The sequence below is a fragment of the Lissotriton vulgaris genome, chromosome 1_2 (genome assembly GCF_964263255.1).
Source record: "Lissotriton vulgaris chromosome 1_2, aLisVul1.2, whole genome shotgun sequence".
In the NCBI taxonomy this organism is placed as follows: domain Eukaryota; kingdom Metazoa; phylum Chordata; class Amphibia; order Caudata; family Salamandridae; genus Lissotriton; species Lissotriton vulgaris.
The window spans coordinates 199591277-199608017 of NC_141686.1; the positions used below are offsets into that span (position 1 = coordinate 199591277).

The following is a 16741-nucleotide window of genomic DNA, read 5'->3' on the forward strand; positions in this document are numbered from 1 at the left end:
TTTGGGGTGCGTGCTGGCTCTTGTTCGGCCTGTACTTCACTTTTCCTTCTCATGGGTTGTGTGGAGTTTGGCTGTTTGCGGGCCTTCCTTCCTGTCTTGGCTTGATGGGTTGAGTCTTCTCCTCGGCTGACCTGGTCCTGGTGTCTTGGTCCACTGTCTGTTTTTCTGTGGCTCCTTGGCTTTTTGGCTCCCTCTACTGACAGTCTGTGTGGTGGTGCTCTGTCTTCCTCTCGGCCCTTTCGTGGTCGGGGGTGGGGGAGGCTGTGTTCCGTTTGGTTCCCGGCCTCTGTTGCGCCTACGGCTGCCCCTGGGTGTTGGTCGTCCAGGGTTTTGGGTATTGTTGTGCCCTGGGAGGGGGGTCTCTGTGACCTGGTGGTTGCAGTTACGTCTCTTTTTCTTTGGGTCTGTGTCCCACTCCTGGTGTTCATCTGGCAGTAGGTTCCCTGTCTCCGTTGCTGTTTTTGTTACGGTTTTGGGGGCTCGGATCCGTTGTTCCTGGCTTGTTGGTCCGGTCTGCTTTCCGACTGGTGGGTCCTGTCGGGCTTCGCTCTTGGTTTCCGGATTCCTTTCCGGGCTGTCCCCTTTTTTGGGCTGTTTTCACAGTTGCTCCGTTGTCCTTTGACCCGTGTTGCATTTACCTTCTTCTTTGGGCGTCGGTCTCTTTTTGTCTCTGGGCGCTGTTGTGCTGGTTCCGGTGGCGGAGCGGGCCAAGGTTCCTCTTCCTCTTTGCTCTTGGTCCTGGCGCCCGTTGGTTCCTTTCTGCACGGTTCTGTGTCCCGGGGCTTTATACCATTTGGTGCCGCTGGTCGGTTGTTCCCCTTGCGGTCTGTCATTCCCTTCTTCCTGGTGCTTCCCTGGATTTGGGTGTTGTCTGTTTTTCGCGTTCCATCCGTCTGGCTGGTCCGCGGTTCCTGCGGTTTGCTGTGGATGGGTTCCTTTCTCTGGTTCGGAAGTTGCCTTTCGGCCTCTCTCCTGTTCCCCTGGTTTTTTCCGCGGTGCTGGCTCCTGCTGTGCAGGTTTTTTGCTGGTTGGCGGTTCCGCTTTCCTTGCACCTGTTGTTCTTTTTACTGCAGGGTCAGGTCTGGTCCATACCTGGGTGGGTGACCGCCTGGGGGGTGCTGTTGGCTTTTCCCTATGTGGCTTTTGTCCGGTTTCTGCTTCCACCCTCCTTGTGACTGTTCTGGCGATGGTGGCGTTGTGGCCTTGCTACGGTTCCTGGGGTTCGTTGTGGTTCTGGCCATTTTTCTTCTGGTTCCTGTTCGGGGCCTGTTCGTCACTTTGCAGGGGGTTGTTTTCACCCTCCGTCTTGGTTCTCTTCCCTGTTGGCTCTTTTGTGGGTCCTGCTGGGTCGCCCTTCTGCCCTTTGAGGTTGGTTGCGGTTCCAGGAGGTGGTGGCTGCCTCCACGGCTGTGGTTCCTTGGGTTTGCCTGTTCCTCCTGTCCTTGGTGTTTCTTCCGATTGGCTCTTTGGGTCCTTTCCCGTGCAGGTTACATGGCTCTGGTTCCTCTCTCCCCTGTTCTGGTTCCTACTTTGGCCTGGTGGCTTTGCTCTCCCGACCTGGTGTTTGGGGTGCGTTTTCAGCTCCCTTCTCTCCTCTTGTTGTCCTTGGACGCCTGTCCTTGGGGTTGGGCGCCACGTTGGGGTACTTGGTGGCGGCCGAGTTTTTTGATTCGTGCTGGCCTTCCCGTGGCTATTTGCTGCTTGGGCCTTCTTGGGGGGACCTGTTGCATGTCTCTGTTCCTGCTGGCTTCCATGTGTTGTTCCCACGACACTATGGCTCATTGGTGTGTCTTCTGCCTCTGGTGGTTCGGGCTCCCGCAGCTCTCTCTGGGCAGAGTCTCCTCTGTGGGCTTTGAGTTTGTGTTCAGGACTGTCTGCGTTTTCGTTCATGGACGCTGCTTGGGCCGTTTCCTCCTGTCCTCTGTTTTGTGCCCTCTGTGCTCGCTTCGGCGGCGCATTTTCTTTGTTTGGTTCAATTTGGTGCGGATTTGCATGGCCCCTGCACATTTCCTTGGCCTTCGGGTTTTCTGTGTGCCTTCCCTCCTATTTCTCCTCCTGCATAGTCTGGGGATGTAAGGGGGTTTGTGTAGGTGTCTGTATCGTTAACCTCTCTGTCTTTGATTTCTGCTCCTACTGCTGCTGGCGGGGGTCGGGTTTGGCCGGACTTCATTGACTCCGGCTCCGCTTTTTGGTCCACAGCTGGTTTTTGCCCTGATGTCACTTGCTTCTGACGGCCTGGCTCTTGTGCGGCTGTGGTTGGCGTCTTTGGGCTGTTCCTCTGTGGTGGCTCGTGGCGTCCCGTTGTCACGTCGGCCTTCGGCCCTTGGGTGCTGTGGTCGTCTTTGGGGTTCTTTTTTCTCTTGGTGTTCTTCCCATTGGGTCGTTCCTGTGCTGGGGGATCCTACCTCTGTGTTGGATTTTCTCAGGACATTTTTTTTGCAGGGCCTTGGCCTTTCCGCTTTGTCTTCTCAGTGGGCGGCGGTTCGTGCTTGTCGGGGTCCTGGAGCCTCCTTGGTGGTTTTTGCCCCTTTGGAGAGTCGGTTTCTTCTAGGCTTTCGGCTTAGTCGGCCGGTCTCTCCTGTACTCGTGCCTTCTTGGGTTTTTGCCTGCTGTTTGGGGGGGGGGGGTCTGATGTTGCCCCCTTTTGAGCTCTTGCTGGTGGCTGTCTTGTTCTGGTTGTCAGCTACTGTGGCTTTTTTGCTGGCCGTCACCTCTGCTCGTCGGTTGGGTGCTTTGGGTGCTCTGCTCATTTCTTTTCCCTGTTGGGAGTTCCTGCCGGATTGGGTTGGTTTGTGGCTTGTTCCGGTCTTTCTGCCTGGGGGTTCTTCCCGTTTCCTTTGGCAGCTGGAGGTGTTTTTCCTGTTTTACCTGCTGCGGGGGTCCCTTGTTCCCCCTTCCTTGGTGGTTCGCTGGACTCTCCGGTTTTTCCCACCTTTGTTCCCTGGTGTTTTTCCATTTTCTCCTGCCCTGTTTGTCTCCTGTGGAGGTGTGGCTTGGGGGATATGGTTTTCCGGTTCTGAGGTTGGTCAGTGGGTGCGTTTGGCGGTCTGCCTGCCTTTTCGGTCCTTTGGGTCTGTCTCCTCAGTCTCTGGTGCTGGGTCGTTAGACACGTTCTGTGCCTGCTTCCTGGGCTGGGGCGGCTGGAGTTTTCTATCCGGGAATTTGTTGGGCGGCCACCCGCTGTCCCGTCTCGTATTTGTGCTACCTTCTTGGCTTGTTGTTTTGCATGCCTCTGCTGGCTGTTTTTCTGTTGGCGTCTTGGACTTTGCTGTTCATTGATCTTTACTGATTTGTACTCAGCATGGATCCCTGGTGTCCTGCGTTTTTTGTTGGTTCTCTGCTTGTGAGTTCCTCACGTTGTTAGGACTGGGACGGGGAGGACCCATGAGGGGGTAATGTCTTATTACTTACCGGTAATCTTCATTACCCCGATTAGGGTCCTCCCCGTCCCAGTCCTGTACCCTCCCGCCCTCCCGCTGTGTTTGTGTCGGAGTCTTGTTGATAACAGGCATAGCGGTAGGTGGGAGGGGCTTATGTAGCTTTTGAATACTGGCGTTGTGATTGGCTGGGTGGAGGCAGGACTGCCTCACGTTGTTAGGACTGGGACGGGGAGGACCCTAATCGGGGTAATGAAGATTACCGGTAAGTAATAAGACATTAGTTGCTATAATGCATGAGTCAACGCCTCTATATAAGTTACTAGTTTTTGTTAATGTTTTTTCTGTCCAGAGTGTGTCTCACTAGGGGAGCCAAAAAAGTGAAGAATGGAATGCCCAAACTAATCTCAGCCACTCTTAATCACTCGGGCCCCATTCTAGTTCATCATTTTATGCCCACTAGGGCACTCTAAAGCAAGAACAACAGCCTTTATTAATCTGCCTTGTACCAGAGCTAAAACCAAGCTTCAAAGGCAGGAGGAAAAAACAATATTTTGGAGTCGATATTCAATTAACTTTGGGTGGAGTCTCTAACAACAAATTCCCACAGCCTATATTTTAATTTACTTCTACTAGAGTGACACCCTCTACAATGAAAAAGTGGATTGGTAACACCTCACAATCATCAAAGCTCACGCTACATTCAACCCTCACCAGGTCCCTTAACCCAGTTGTAATTACTACCATATTATAACTACGACTATAAATGGACCAGTGCTTAATTTGTGCTGGTGGCTGCCGGTTTCGGAATCAGCACTTATTTTGGGGGCCAGTGATTGTTATCAGACTTTGACCTAGAGGAAGAGAGAGAAGAGAAGAGTAGAATGGAAGAAAACCCTTGACAAAAAGAAAAGCTGGGATGAAAAAGAACCTATAAGTGTGAGATATAGAGAAACGTGGTGTAGGGTGCTAGTAGAACTTGGCATAAGGTTGAACCAAAACCAGGAAGCCTTAGCACTGGGTAACCCTGCTAGTTAGCTTGGTCGACGTCGGGCTGCTAAAAAAACATTAGGGGCCAGATGTAGCTAATTCATATTTACCGACTCTTAAATACCGAATTTTACCGATTCGGTATTTAAGAGTCGGTAAATATGAAGGGGGGGGGGAGGTAGGTAATTTGATTTTCAGAATTACCGAATCTGTAGGATTCGGTATTTACCGATTCAGTAAATACCGAATCGGTATTGCCCATTGATTCCTATGGGCCATGAAGCCCATAGGAATCAATGGGCAATACCGATTCGGTATTTACCGAATCGGTAAATACCGAATCCTGTAAGGGTGCAGGGGGTGTCACTTTGACACCCTCTAGCACCCCAAATACAGGAATGTGTGCCATGTGGCACACAGACATGCCTAAGGGCATGTCTGTCTGTCACATGGCATAAGTGTGCATGCACACATGTGCATGCACACCAGGATTCGGTATTTTACCACCCAATTGGATTGGGTGGTAAAATACCGAATCTGAAAGGCCTTTGGGACTCAGAAGAGTCCCATCTAATCTGGGTTTTACCGAATCGGTAAAATTACCGATTCGGTATTTTACAGAATCGGTAAATTTACCGATTCGGTAAATTTACCGAATCTGTAAAATGATGCCCCTACATCCCAGATTCGGTAAATTTACCGAATCTGTAAAATGATGCCCCTACATCCCAATCACCAAATATCGGTCGGTAACGGCCGAATTCGGCCGTTACCAACCGGTATTTGGGCTCCTACATCTGGCCCTAGGTCCCTGCACTTTTTCCCCCCTACTAAAAACTGCATAAACCTACTAGAATCCCTTAACCTAACCTTAACTATGCCACTTATCCTAATCCTAGCCCATCTCCTAATGCTAATCATCATTGTTTACATTATCTTAACCATCACTGTACACTAAACCGAACTGACCAGATACATATGTCTAACACTTGCTCTAAAATAACCCTACCTCACTCTAACATAACCCAACCCATATTTTTAACTCTTTACCTTACCGCAATTGTAACCTATAGCAACATATGAAATTAAATAAATGTCAACCAAAAACTACCCATTCACCTCAGTGCTAAAAATGCTACTGTTGTAGAGACTTATCAGTAATTTTCTTTATATATACTTTTTATTTTGGGGATAATGCTGTAATTTTGTACCACACATAAAATAGCATTCGGGTCTTTGCTGGAAATACCAACGGGTGGACAGCGGCTTTGGCTTGACCAGTAACAGAGGATTTAGAACTGAAACACCCCTTTTAGATCTTCTGCCACAGCAACCAGAGATAAAAGTATCACTCATTGACCGTGCCACAATTCAGGGTTACGGGTTGAACCCAATTGAGGTAGGATGATGGTGGCTCCTCCACGGGGGAGAGGGATGGTGCAATAAGTAGATCCTTCACACACCATCACACCACACACATATGAAGCTGCTAAACGCTATCCTAAGCCGACTGGACGGATTAGGGAGCAGACCTTCGGTTGCATCAGGAACCGGGCTGCCTTTTATCAGTGTGAGATTATCAGAACTTTTGAGTAGCTGCAGTTCAATACAGCAGTTTGAGGAATGAAGCTTAAGAGATGGGGAGAAGCAGAAATTCCTCTGACAATGGAATAGGCACAGTTATTGAGCTATCCTCTGGCTTATTGAAGGTGATATCTCTAGAAAAAGGCCTGGGGAAGAATGCAAAGAATTAACTCCAGTCCTATTTCTTTGCAGAGATGTCAGTGCAATCATGAGAAAAGAGGAGCAGAGATACATCAGGCATTGAGCCTTACTTTCCAAAGAGAGAAATTAATGCACAAATAAAGGATTAGTGCCCATAGTGGATTGGATGGCCACAGAGGCCGAAATACCTCCCACTCCCACGCCTTTGGAGGGGTAGGGTGAAAGCAATGAAGAGTCAACATTCACAAGCCTTCTCTTCTCTAAATAAACCCTCAATGGTATTGGTTAGTAACACTAGCAGGATACAGTCTACAATACACACATGGGAATTGATAGGATTCTTCTCACTAGCAGCTGTATTACAATAAGTGCCCCGGGGGCCCAACGGGCGTTCGCACTCCCTTTGCACTCCCCCGGGGCACTTTGGTAATACAGAAGGGGGCGCAGACGCTTATGCGTCCCCTTCTATAATACCGATAGCGCTGGCACACTTAAAGGGCCAGCGCTACCTTCAGAGGGTGTTCCTTCATTTGCATAGGGGCCTGCCCTATGCAAATGATGGAAAACGTCTGACTCTTTGCCCGCAACATATAACAGAAGCGGGCGCAGAGTCAAAGGAGCCCTCAGGAGGCGCGATGACAGTGCACCATTTAAAAGGTGGCACACTGTCAGTGCGCCTCCTGACAGCAGCTCTTGCAGGAGGGAAAGGGGGTCCCATGGACCCCCCAGACATCCCCGCCTGCAAGGGGATCTCTAAATCCCCTTGAAAGTGATGGAGCAGCTGGGGGCAGCGCATAAATCATAATAGGGTGCAAACAATCACAACGCATAATGTGTCCCAAGTCCTATGAAGGGCTCAAGTACTTATGCAGTGCCTGGGGGTTGAAGGGGTCTTCTCTCTTGATGCTTGAAGGGCTCAAGTGCTTCTGAGGTGGGTGAGGATTGATCGGAATCTTCTTTTTAGATGCATGAAGGGCTGAAGTGCTTTTGTGGTGGCTGAGGATTGATCGGAATCTTCTTTTTAGATGCATGAAGGGCTCAAGTGCTTCTGCGGTGGCTGAGAATTGATGGTAATCTCTCTTAATGCGTGAAGGGCTCAAGTGATTCTGAGGTGGCTGGGGAATCATGGTAATCTCTCTTGATGCTTGAAGGGCTTAAGTTCCTCTGCTGTGGCTGAGGATTATTGGGAATCTTCTCACTTGATGCATGAATGGCTCAAGAGCTTCTGGGGTAGGTGAGGATTGATCGGAATCTTCTTTCTATATGCATGAAGGGTTCAAGTGCTTCTGCGGTGGCTGAGGATTGATCAGAATCTTCTTTCTAGATGCATGAAGGGCTCAAATGCTTATGTGGTGTCTGGGGATTGATGGTAATCTCTCTTGATGTATGAAGAGGTTGAGTGCTTCTGCAGTGGATGGGGATTGATCAGAATCTTCCTGCTAAATTCGTGAAGGGCTCAAGTGCTTCTACGGTGGCTGAGGATTGATGGTAATCTTCTCACTAGATGCGTGAAGGGCTAAAGGACTTCTCCTGTTGCTGTGGATTGATGGGAATCTTCTCTCTAGATGCGTGAAGGGCTCAAGTGCTTCTGCGGAGGCTGGTGATTGATCGGAATCTTCTTTCTAGATGCATGAAGGGCTGAAGTGCTTCTGCGGTGTCTGAGGATTGATGGTAATCTCTCTTGATGCATGAAGAGGTTGAGTGCTTCTGTGGTGGCTGGGGATTGATCAGAATCTTCTTTCTAAATTCATGAAGGGCTCAAGTGTTTCTACGGTGGCTGAGGATTGATGGTAATCTTCTCACTAGATGCGTGAAGGGCTAAAGGACTTCTCCTGTTGCTGTGGATTGATGGAAATCTTCTCTCTAGATGTGTGAGCGGCTTAAGTGCTTCTGTGGCGGCTGGCTGTTGATACGAATCTTCTCTAGATGTGTGAGGTTCCCTAGCCTCTCTACTGTGACATAGTCTACTTTTAAGTAGGAACACAGTCCCAGAATTGCAGGGCTGTCCAAAAAATTGCTTCTATGAGCACTATACATTTCTGCTTTTATTTCTGCTAGATTAGGAATCATGAATCAGCAGATGATGCCGGGAGGCAACGGTATGGCTATGAATCAGCAGATGATGCCAGGAGGCAACGGTATGGTCATGAATCAGCAGATGATGCCGGGAGGCAACGGTATGGTCGTGATGACTCAAGTCATTCCCCAGCAGAATCCCATACAAGGACGTCTCAATGGTTTCCAAAACGGCTGGTGTCAGGTTCCGCAGCCCCTTGAGAGGTTCATCAAGGGGGAACCAAAGGCCTTAGGGGTAAGTTGGATCTTGCCTCCACTTCCACATCAGTGAGCGGCAAAGGGATTCAAAGTAATCCTGGAAGGTGAGTAAGAATGTGCAGAAACCCAGAGAACCACCTGTGAACTCATGAATCTTATGCAGACCAGTCTAGCTCATTAAGAGGTTTCATATCAATGTGGTCACAAAGTCCAAAATCAGGTGCACACAGTTTGGCAGCATTACAGATTCGCATAATTATCACAAGCGCCTGTGCTTTTCACTGGAAGTTACCATCAGGTTATATGTAGAGGAATTCATGCATGCAAAATGGTGCATTAGGGTTTATTAGTTGTTGAAAGCTGGACGCAAAAACTGTTTGCACACTTTATCCTCATTGCTTAACATTAAAGTATTAACGAATACTAAAACAAACTAGGACACATATTTACGAGTTTGGTGGCGCAGGGCAGCACAGCAAATCACCGTGCAGGGCTGCCCTGCATTACAGGAAAAGGGCAGGAATGTGCAGTATTTATTCAATACTGCACATTCCTGCCGTTTTCGCTTGCATTGCCGCTGTTTTGGAAGTCTAGCGCCAAAGCAGGAAGCCTTGCACCATGGTGCAAGGGTGCCTGTGTTGTAGATAGGATTGTTTTTGTGCCGGAAGGAAAACCTTCCGGCACAAAACGAATCATGAGAGGCTTTTACCTCTTTCTATGTGTGCTGCATCCTGCAGCAGACATAGAAAGAGGAAAAAACAAGGGGAAAAAAAAGTTATTTCTCCTCATTACTCCTTGCCGGGGAGGCGTATCTTTTTAGTGCATTCTCAGGATCACAAGGTCTTGTAAATCTGGGAATGCGTACAAAAACCATGGGAGTTGTGTGGGAAAACCTTTCCAACGCCCATGGAATGTCTACCCAGGGCAGAGTAACGCAACATAGTGATTTGCGCTGTGATGCGTTACTCCATATTTGTGGAATTACTCAAAGCCAGACAACGTGGCTTCAAAAAATATGACCTTTAGGTTTGCGTCACTCTTGCACCACATTGCGTGATATAATAGTGACGCGAAATAGGTCATAAATATCGCCCTAGAGAACAAAAGGACACATTTTCTGCACTGTGGTTTATTGCACCCATTATCGCCACCCACCTCGGAAGTAAGCCTTTTCTATTTTACTGTCTACAAATTAAATGTGGTGTCTTCTGCTGTCCTCTCTGTGTTTTTCCACGAAGTTAATTATTTTCTGTGTTTTTCTGTTTTCCTACGCTCTGGAACGATGCTACAGTGCATGTTCACTACCACGTGTATGCTAATCGTGTTCGTAAAACTTGTGTTTGGCCTTTGATAAGACGCGTTATTCTTATGTTGCATGCTTTTGTATAGCGAACACCGCACCTGGAAGGGCATCCCGGCGCTGTTCTCAATGGTAGTGATACCACGTGTATGGGTCTAAGGCTAATTTAGAGATACAGGGTCCATTCTCCATCGTCTGAAGATTATTTAGTAGTCTCCAGTGCAGGTCTTCAGTAATACTGGGTTTCGACCCCATTATTTGTAGGTGACATACCGAGCTCTGCAGCAAGCATGCAGACCACCGAGCTGCCCTACCCATCTATAGCGCCCTATTCACAAAGGTACATTTGGTCATAATTGTACGCTTACAACCAACTTTACCTCTTAATGTTTACAACTGAAATAACATCTTTTACATATGCCTGGAGTTTACAACGGCATTCCAGGCAGTGGTAAGCCCACATAGGGGAATGGAGGTCTCACCCTGGGGGGTGCAGGTATCTCTACAGCTGTAAAACACTCTTGTGGTACCACGCAGGTGGACGGCGTCCCCCCACTTATTTTACCGGGAGCTCGATAACTGGAGGAAATGGAGCCACACTTTCACTTTTTGGCCTCTCTGAGCCGGGATCGGAGCTCATTCAGAACGCTGCTCACGCGCTGGCTTCTCTGATGCAATCGCATCTAAGGGGTGAGCTAGGGGGGGCAATGAGTCTGATGGTGCAAGCCACCTTTCGTGACGTCACTTCCTGTCGTGACGTCAGCAACCCCCACTTCTTTTTTTAAGACTTCTCCTTGGCAAGTGGGTATTCACAAACACCTCTCATCCCTTTCCACTCTGAAACGGTCGGAGAATTGCTTCAGCAGATGGCTGAAGTAATGCCCTTTCAGCAACACAAAAACAGGGCTTTAAAAGGGAAAAACAGGTGCCTGAACACTTGCACCGCCAGTGTGCCACTTGTAATATGGGAAAAAGTGACGTACCAGCGGCACAAGAGGCTTGTAAATAAGCCCTTGACTGTGCTTCATAAAAAAACGCACACCGCTGCATTCAGCACGTGCACTGCATGGTCTTGAATGAGGCCCACTTTGCATGAGCGGAATGACTGTGACCTTCCAGCAGCGTCACGGGAGAGCAGCGTGCCTTTCCACGTGGTTGTGTGTGAAATCCAGGGTTGTCCACCAGACTTCCTTCAGGAGAGTTCAACTCTTGAGCTGGACTCCGCATGAAGCAACATGCCAGCTGAGGACATCTACCTGCCCGTCCACACACAGGTGTGCATCAACTTTAATGCAGAGCACCTCTGAACTACAATTTAGCCCGGTCCCCTCCAGACAGAAACATAGGCAAACCTGAACTGGCTTGGCCTACATAGGCTTTGTCTTTGAGAGGGAGAGGTGTATCTGGAATCTGGTGCCACAGTTGAATGCATTCAAGCTGCACCTCACTGACAGGAACTAAAGAGGCCAAAATGGTCTGTCTTTACTTGTTTCCCCTTAATCGGTACACAAGCATGGCAGCTCGTGCTGGATTGTTCCATTGAGGGCAAGGACAATTCTGATTTGCATTATGGCGATTTTTGTCTTCAATACAATGGGCAAAAAATTGATGGACTGGAATGCGGCTCATATTATTTACTAGTGGCCGAGATTAATTCAACCATTCCGCCCATCTATCCAAAATTCTCAGGAGACTGGAAAGCCTCATAAATGTTATGAAGCAGGAAGCATTTTGCAAACCCCAGTGAATACCTGTAAACACCGGGAAGGGGGCCTGTGAGGGACAGCAGACCTCCATCTATGTGTTTGCTTTTCTTGCACCTTGCATGTAATTTTTAATTTTATATAAGCAGTCAGGGACAGCTTCCCCTTCACAAATCAGTTACCAGCCATGGTTGGGTGCTGGTAGGCCATGACAATTTCAGCCTCAAACTATTTATGTATATGCTTCTTATCACTACTAATAAATAGGAGGAGGTTGTCTCTGTTATGCTGCCCTATATGTGCCATTCAGAATGATTTGCAAATATTACTTTGCATATATACTTTTTGTGAGAAAGTCCATTATTAGTAGTACATCAGAAGTAATTATAACGTCACTATTCTTGATAGGTCCAGTAAAGGTTTAATTAATTTAAACCTGAGCTCAACCCCTGGTAGCTGTGGCGCAGATTAGACAGGCATAACTTAAGAAAATGTGTAAAGCATCTAGAAGTACTAATACAGTTAAAAAGTTGAACACACAACACACTAAAAATCTCACTTCAATTTATAAAAATAGAGAATAAGTTAATGGACAAAATGACACTGAAAAGAAATAAATACAACAATGAAAACCAGACATGTGGATTTTTAGAAATTTAAATAAAGTTATTGTCAAAAAGTGTTACGTGCCAAACAACATCAACTGGTTGTGCTTGATTGTTATCTAGGTGCAATTTAGAGCAGGTTGTGATGCAGACCAAAACCATGTTCATCTTGGGTAGATATTTTACATTTTGACTTAGCTTCGAAATGGGAGTGAAACATTCTCCGTGGAACAAGGCAGCAAGTTGTGGTTGCAAAGGACTCCACAAGCTGTCAGAAGAAGTCTTGGTAAAGCTGTTGACTTTTGGTGAGAGAGTTCAAAGTGGGAAAAATTCAGAATTCACTCCCAAGGAATGCCCCTTGCTGGCCAGATACTTTCAGTGTTCTCACCTGGTGAAGACTACATTCTGACTTAATGTAATCAACAGGAGAGAAAGGGTCAGAAGGCCACTCTTATACTCCTTTGCAATACTAAGTTCAAATCAACAAAAGAGTGACGAGAAAACACTCAAATACAAGAAGAGAGGCAGTAAAACAGTTTGATTACTACCACCAAAGTACAAAGTCAGAGACGACAGACAAAGGTAGGATTTGCATGCACTGTGTAGAAAAAGAACCCTCAGGCACCAACTGAAAGTCGGTTGCCAGTTGTCTTCATTGGGTTCTTGTATAGAATGCGTAAAACTAGTTACCAACAGTGATGAATAGGTGAATTAAAAGGAGTGTGGACTACTCCCCAAACCAGAAAATTCTTTTAATAAGGGGGTAGTTCTAACTCCATTAAAACCAGTGAAAAAGCGGACATACAAATGGTTATGTTAGTTTGAACCATGAAGTCCTATACATAAAAATAGAGGGGTCGACATGTTTCTGCTATAAAGAGCCACTAGTCAGCTCAGCATTCGTCAGGACCAAACCAGTCCTCGCCTCTTGGCTGGCGCACGCTAAGGCGCCAAAGCCAGATGGGGCGGGGCAAGAAAAACAATTTACAAACTTGAGTGTAAATGTTGCACAGGTACTTCCTCGTGCGTCCTCTTCAAAGCGTAAGAGATGGGAAATCTGTAATATATCAAAAAATATAGGAAAGACAAAGAAGAGGTAAACTTCTAAACATTTCCCAATTTGATTGTCATTAACAAAAAACAATTATTGTCAAAGGATGTAAAAAGCAAAACCCACCAGACAGTCAATGAATGTGATAACACAGAGTCAATTCAGTGTGTCCCATCAAATAATGTTAAGCGGCTAATATCACCCGATTGCATTCACAAACATGTGCCTACAATAAACCTCTGCATCAACGTAGCAGTGTTTTTGGCGTTGTATCAGCCTTTAGGATATCTACCTCATCAAGACACACATAATCCATTATGATAAATGCGCCATGAGGGATTCCCAAGAAAATAAATGAAAAAGTGCCAGTTTATAAATAAATACGTTAAAAAACACACCTTCAGACAAAAAGGAACAGTAAGTCAAATCGTCTTAGGGTACCTATCCTACCTTTGTCTGCCGTCTCTGACTTTGTATTTTGGTGGTAGTAATCAAACTGTTTTACTGCCTCTCTTCTTGTATTTGAGTGTTTTCTCGTCACTCTTTTGTTGATTTGAACTACATTCTGACTTAGTCACTTTTTTGGAGCTTGGATTCCTCCAGTGGGGCACAGCTGCAACCCATAGCTGAACAGGGCTCCACAACGCCGGATACACATATGTGCTGTGGAAAAGCCCCAAGTGGGAACAACCTGAACCTTTAGCTCAGTGGCAAACTAGCCTTCATCGATTGACTTGGCAGGTTTTTCCCGGTCCTCTGGAAGTCTTTGGAGCCAAAACGTGTCTAATTCCCAGGTTTCTTAACTTGTTAGTAGGAGTACATTTAGACGCAGCCAAGGGTCCCAGGACCTAAGGAACAGCACTTGTGGGTGAAGGCTCACTCCAGCAAAAGCCACCAACAGGGCCAAGGTACATCCAGATGGAATTGGTCAGCTGTTTTTTTCAGGGAAATGGCTTCTAGCTGCCAGTTGTGTCCCTGCTGCTTAGCAAGATGTCCGCCAATTGGCCCTTGGATTCCCCTTTTTTGTCCCGGATACAAATGGGAACAGGTTGAGGCTTTTGGGTCTTCTGTCAGGTTTCAACATCAGATGCAGTCCTTCTATCTTCCACAGGTTCAGTGCTGTTCTGAAGAGAGTTTACACTGGGGGAAACAGCATTTACAACTCTGTCATTACATCGCATGACTATTACAACGCAGTCATTACAATGAATGTGTTGTTAGTACGGGATGCATTTACATCGCAAGTGATTACAAGGACCTGCTGTAGGGGGCGCTGAGGTATTGGAAATTAATTCCAACACCTTCCCTACTGTTGCGGAAACTGGAGTAGGAATAGTGACTAATACTATTCCTAAATCTAGCGCGCCCCCTACAGCAAGTCATTCTAATGACTTGCGATGTAAATGCATCGCTTACTAACAACACAATCATTGTAACAACCACGTTGTAACACATCGCGTTGTAATGTACTGTATTCGTACACGGGTAACAAATTCATGCCTGGAACCAGCCTCTTGGTCAGGTGACTCCTGGCTAGTACCTACCAATAACAAAAAAGTTCCTAGGGGTACCACTACCCATTTGTGTAGTCACTCCTGTGTGCCCTAATGCAAACAATCTCCCACTGCCCATATATGGCCAAATCCAACATGAAAGAACCTTTCTTCTCCTATGCATAGCTCCTGTGCCCACCCCAGATGTGTTGCAATGGAAATAAGCAAGCCTCCTTTGAGGTTCAATAAACCTGCTCTGGAAGCAGCCCCTCTCCCATTGGTATTGGAGCCTCCCTGAAGTGGTGGACAGAAAAGGGCCCTACCCAGGTGTCAGCTAACATTTGTAGGGGGAGCCTCTTTGCAGTTAATTAAGTTACTGGGCTTAGCCCAGGTGGTCCTCCTGTCAAAGCAACAGAACACCTTCCTACACCCAAGGTATTTGTCTCAGCTCTGGGAGTAAGTTTACACCTCATCAAGGGGCTATTCAGCTTCTGCATGCCAGTTGGAAGTGCATGCAAATGGCAGGTCAAAGGTTACATTTTAAGATACATTTTGCAAAAATATATATTACTAATCTGACTTTACCAGTAAATTGGGCTTGTAATAAAAACATTTAAAAGCCCAGGAATTAAGTTTACAGGAGTTTTCTAGGCAGAGATTATATTATTAAATTGAATATTGTATTGTAATGCTCTACTATGGTACAGCTAACCCTGCTACAGCAAAAATAGCTTTTGAGGCCTTGTCACTTTAAGGACAAATTAATATTTTACATGACCTATTTTAAGCTACTATGCACCGAATGTACTGTGTTAAAACTGCACAGACAGGGTACAGTCGGGTCTGCAGTCATGTTTTCATCCTGTCACTGTAGTGGGTTGCTCAATGATAATGATAATGATAATGCTATTTATAGAGCGCGCAAATACCAAAATGATGTCTCTGCGCTAAGGACAGCAAGAACCCCCACAAAACACCCCTCACTGAAACAGCTTTTTCTAAAACTAAGGAGGGAGCTCGCCTTCCTGATCTCAAGCGGGAGAGAGTTCCACAACCTGCAAGTGCTCTACTGGAAACTCCGCCCGCCACAGTGCAAGGTCCGAAACTTAGGCACCACCAGCAGATTTGCCCCAGCAGAGCAGAGCTGTCTAGCTGGCTGATACCGCACAAAAAGCTTCTGAAAAAAAGACGGACCATTATGCATCAGGGCTTTATGGGCCACACGGAAAGCCTTAAATTTAATTCTTTGCTCCACTGGCAGCCAATGCAGCTTCCGAATTTCCTCTGAAACAGACTTATACCTCGGCAGATTCAACAAGAGGCGAGCTGCCGAATTCTGCACTACCTGGAGTTTCCTCAGGCACTGCTTCTGGGCATTCAAATAAAGACCATTGCAGTAATCCAGCTTCGACTGTATGAGGGAGGTAATCACCACTTTCTTGGGCTGCGCTGGAATATAGATTAGTAACTTCCTCATTTTCTTTATACGGAAGTGGGACGCAGACACAATGGCATTCGTTTGTTGAACAAACGACAGTCTGATGTCAATCAACACACCTAAGTTTTTAGTTTTTGCCGTTGGAGTAGGCAGGGCACCCATTTCTACTGGCCACCAAAGATTATTTCAAGAGGGCTGTAAGTTCCCAAAAATCAAGACTTCCGCTTTTTGTCGGAATTAAATTTGAGACAATGCCTACTCATCCAATTGTTGATCACAGCCATGCAGTTTTGAAACTGCAAAGCAGGAGAGACCTGGTTTTTATATGCTGCTACCACAATCTGCGAGTTGTCAGCATAAGATTTTAACATAAAGCCAAAGTCTCTGACCAACGGAGCAAGTTCGGAGACATAGAACTCCGCATGGCAGCAGATAGGGAGTCGAATTGAACCCATCGAGAGACACTGCTAATCTCCTCTCCTGCAAAAAGGAAGCTAGCAGTGCCAGTGCCATGCCATCCACACCCATGATTTTTAATCGGTGAAGCAGGAGAGTATGATCGACAGTGTCAAACGCGGCAGAGAGATCGAGGAGGATCAATGCGGCAGTGCCTCCTCCATCCATGAACGCTCTGATCTCTTCGGTTACCTTAATGAGTGATGTCTCTGTACTGAGTTCCTTGCAGAAACCAAACTGAGAATGATCCAAGAACCCATCATCATCAATGAACTGAGTCAATTGATTGTTCATGATTTTGTCGACAATCTTTGCCGGCAAGGGAAGAC

At 46.8% G+C, this 16741-nt stretch overlaps 1 protein-coding gene across 1 annotated transcript in view; it reads left to right on the top strand.

The window, feature by feature from the left end:
• Positions 1-4789: 4789 nt before the first annotated feature.
• LOC147734919 (membrane-spanning 4-domains subfamily A member 4A-like) overlaps positions 4790-16741 on the top strand; it is a 112233-nt gene continuing 100281 nt past the window's right edge. Inside the window, exons 1-2 of the mRNA XM_086953686.1 lie at positions 4790-4811; positions 8264-8403. Coding sequence (XP_086809812.1) covers positions 4790-4811; positions 8264-8403 — 162 coding nt within the window. The remainder of the gene's footprint in view (positions 4812-8263; positions 8404-16741) is intronic.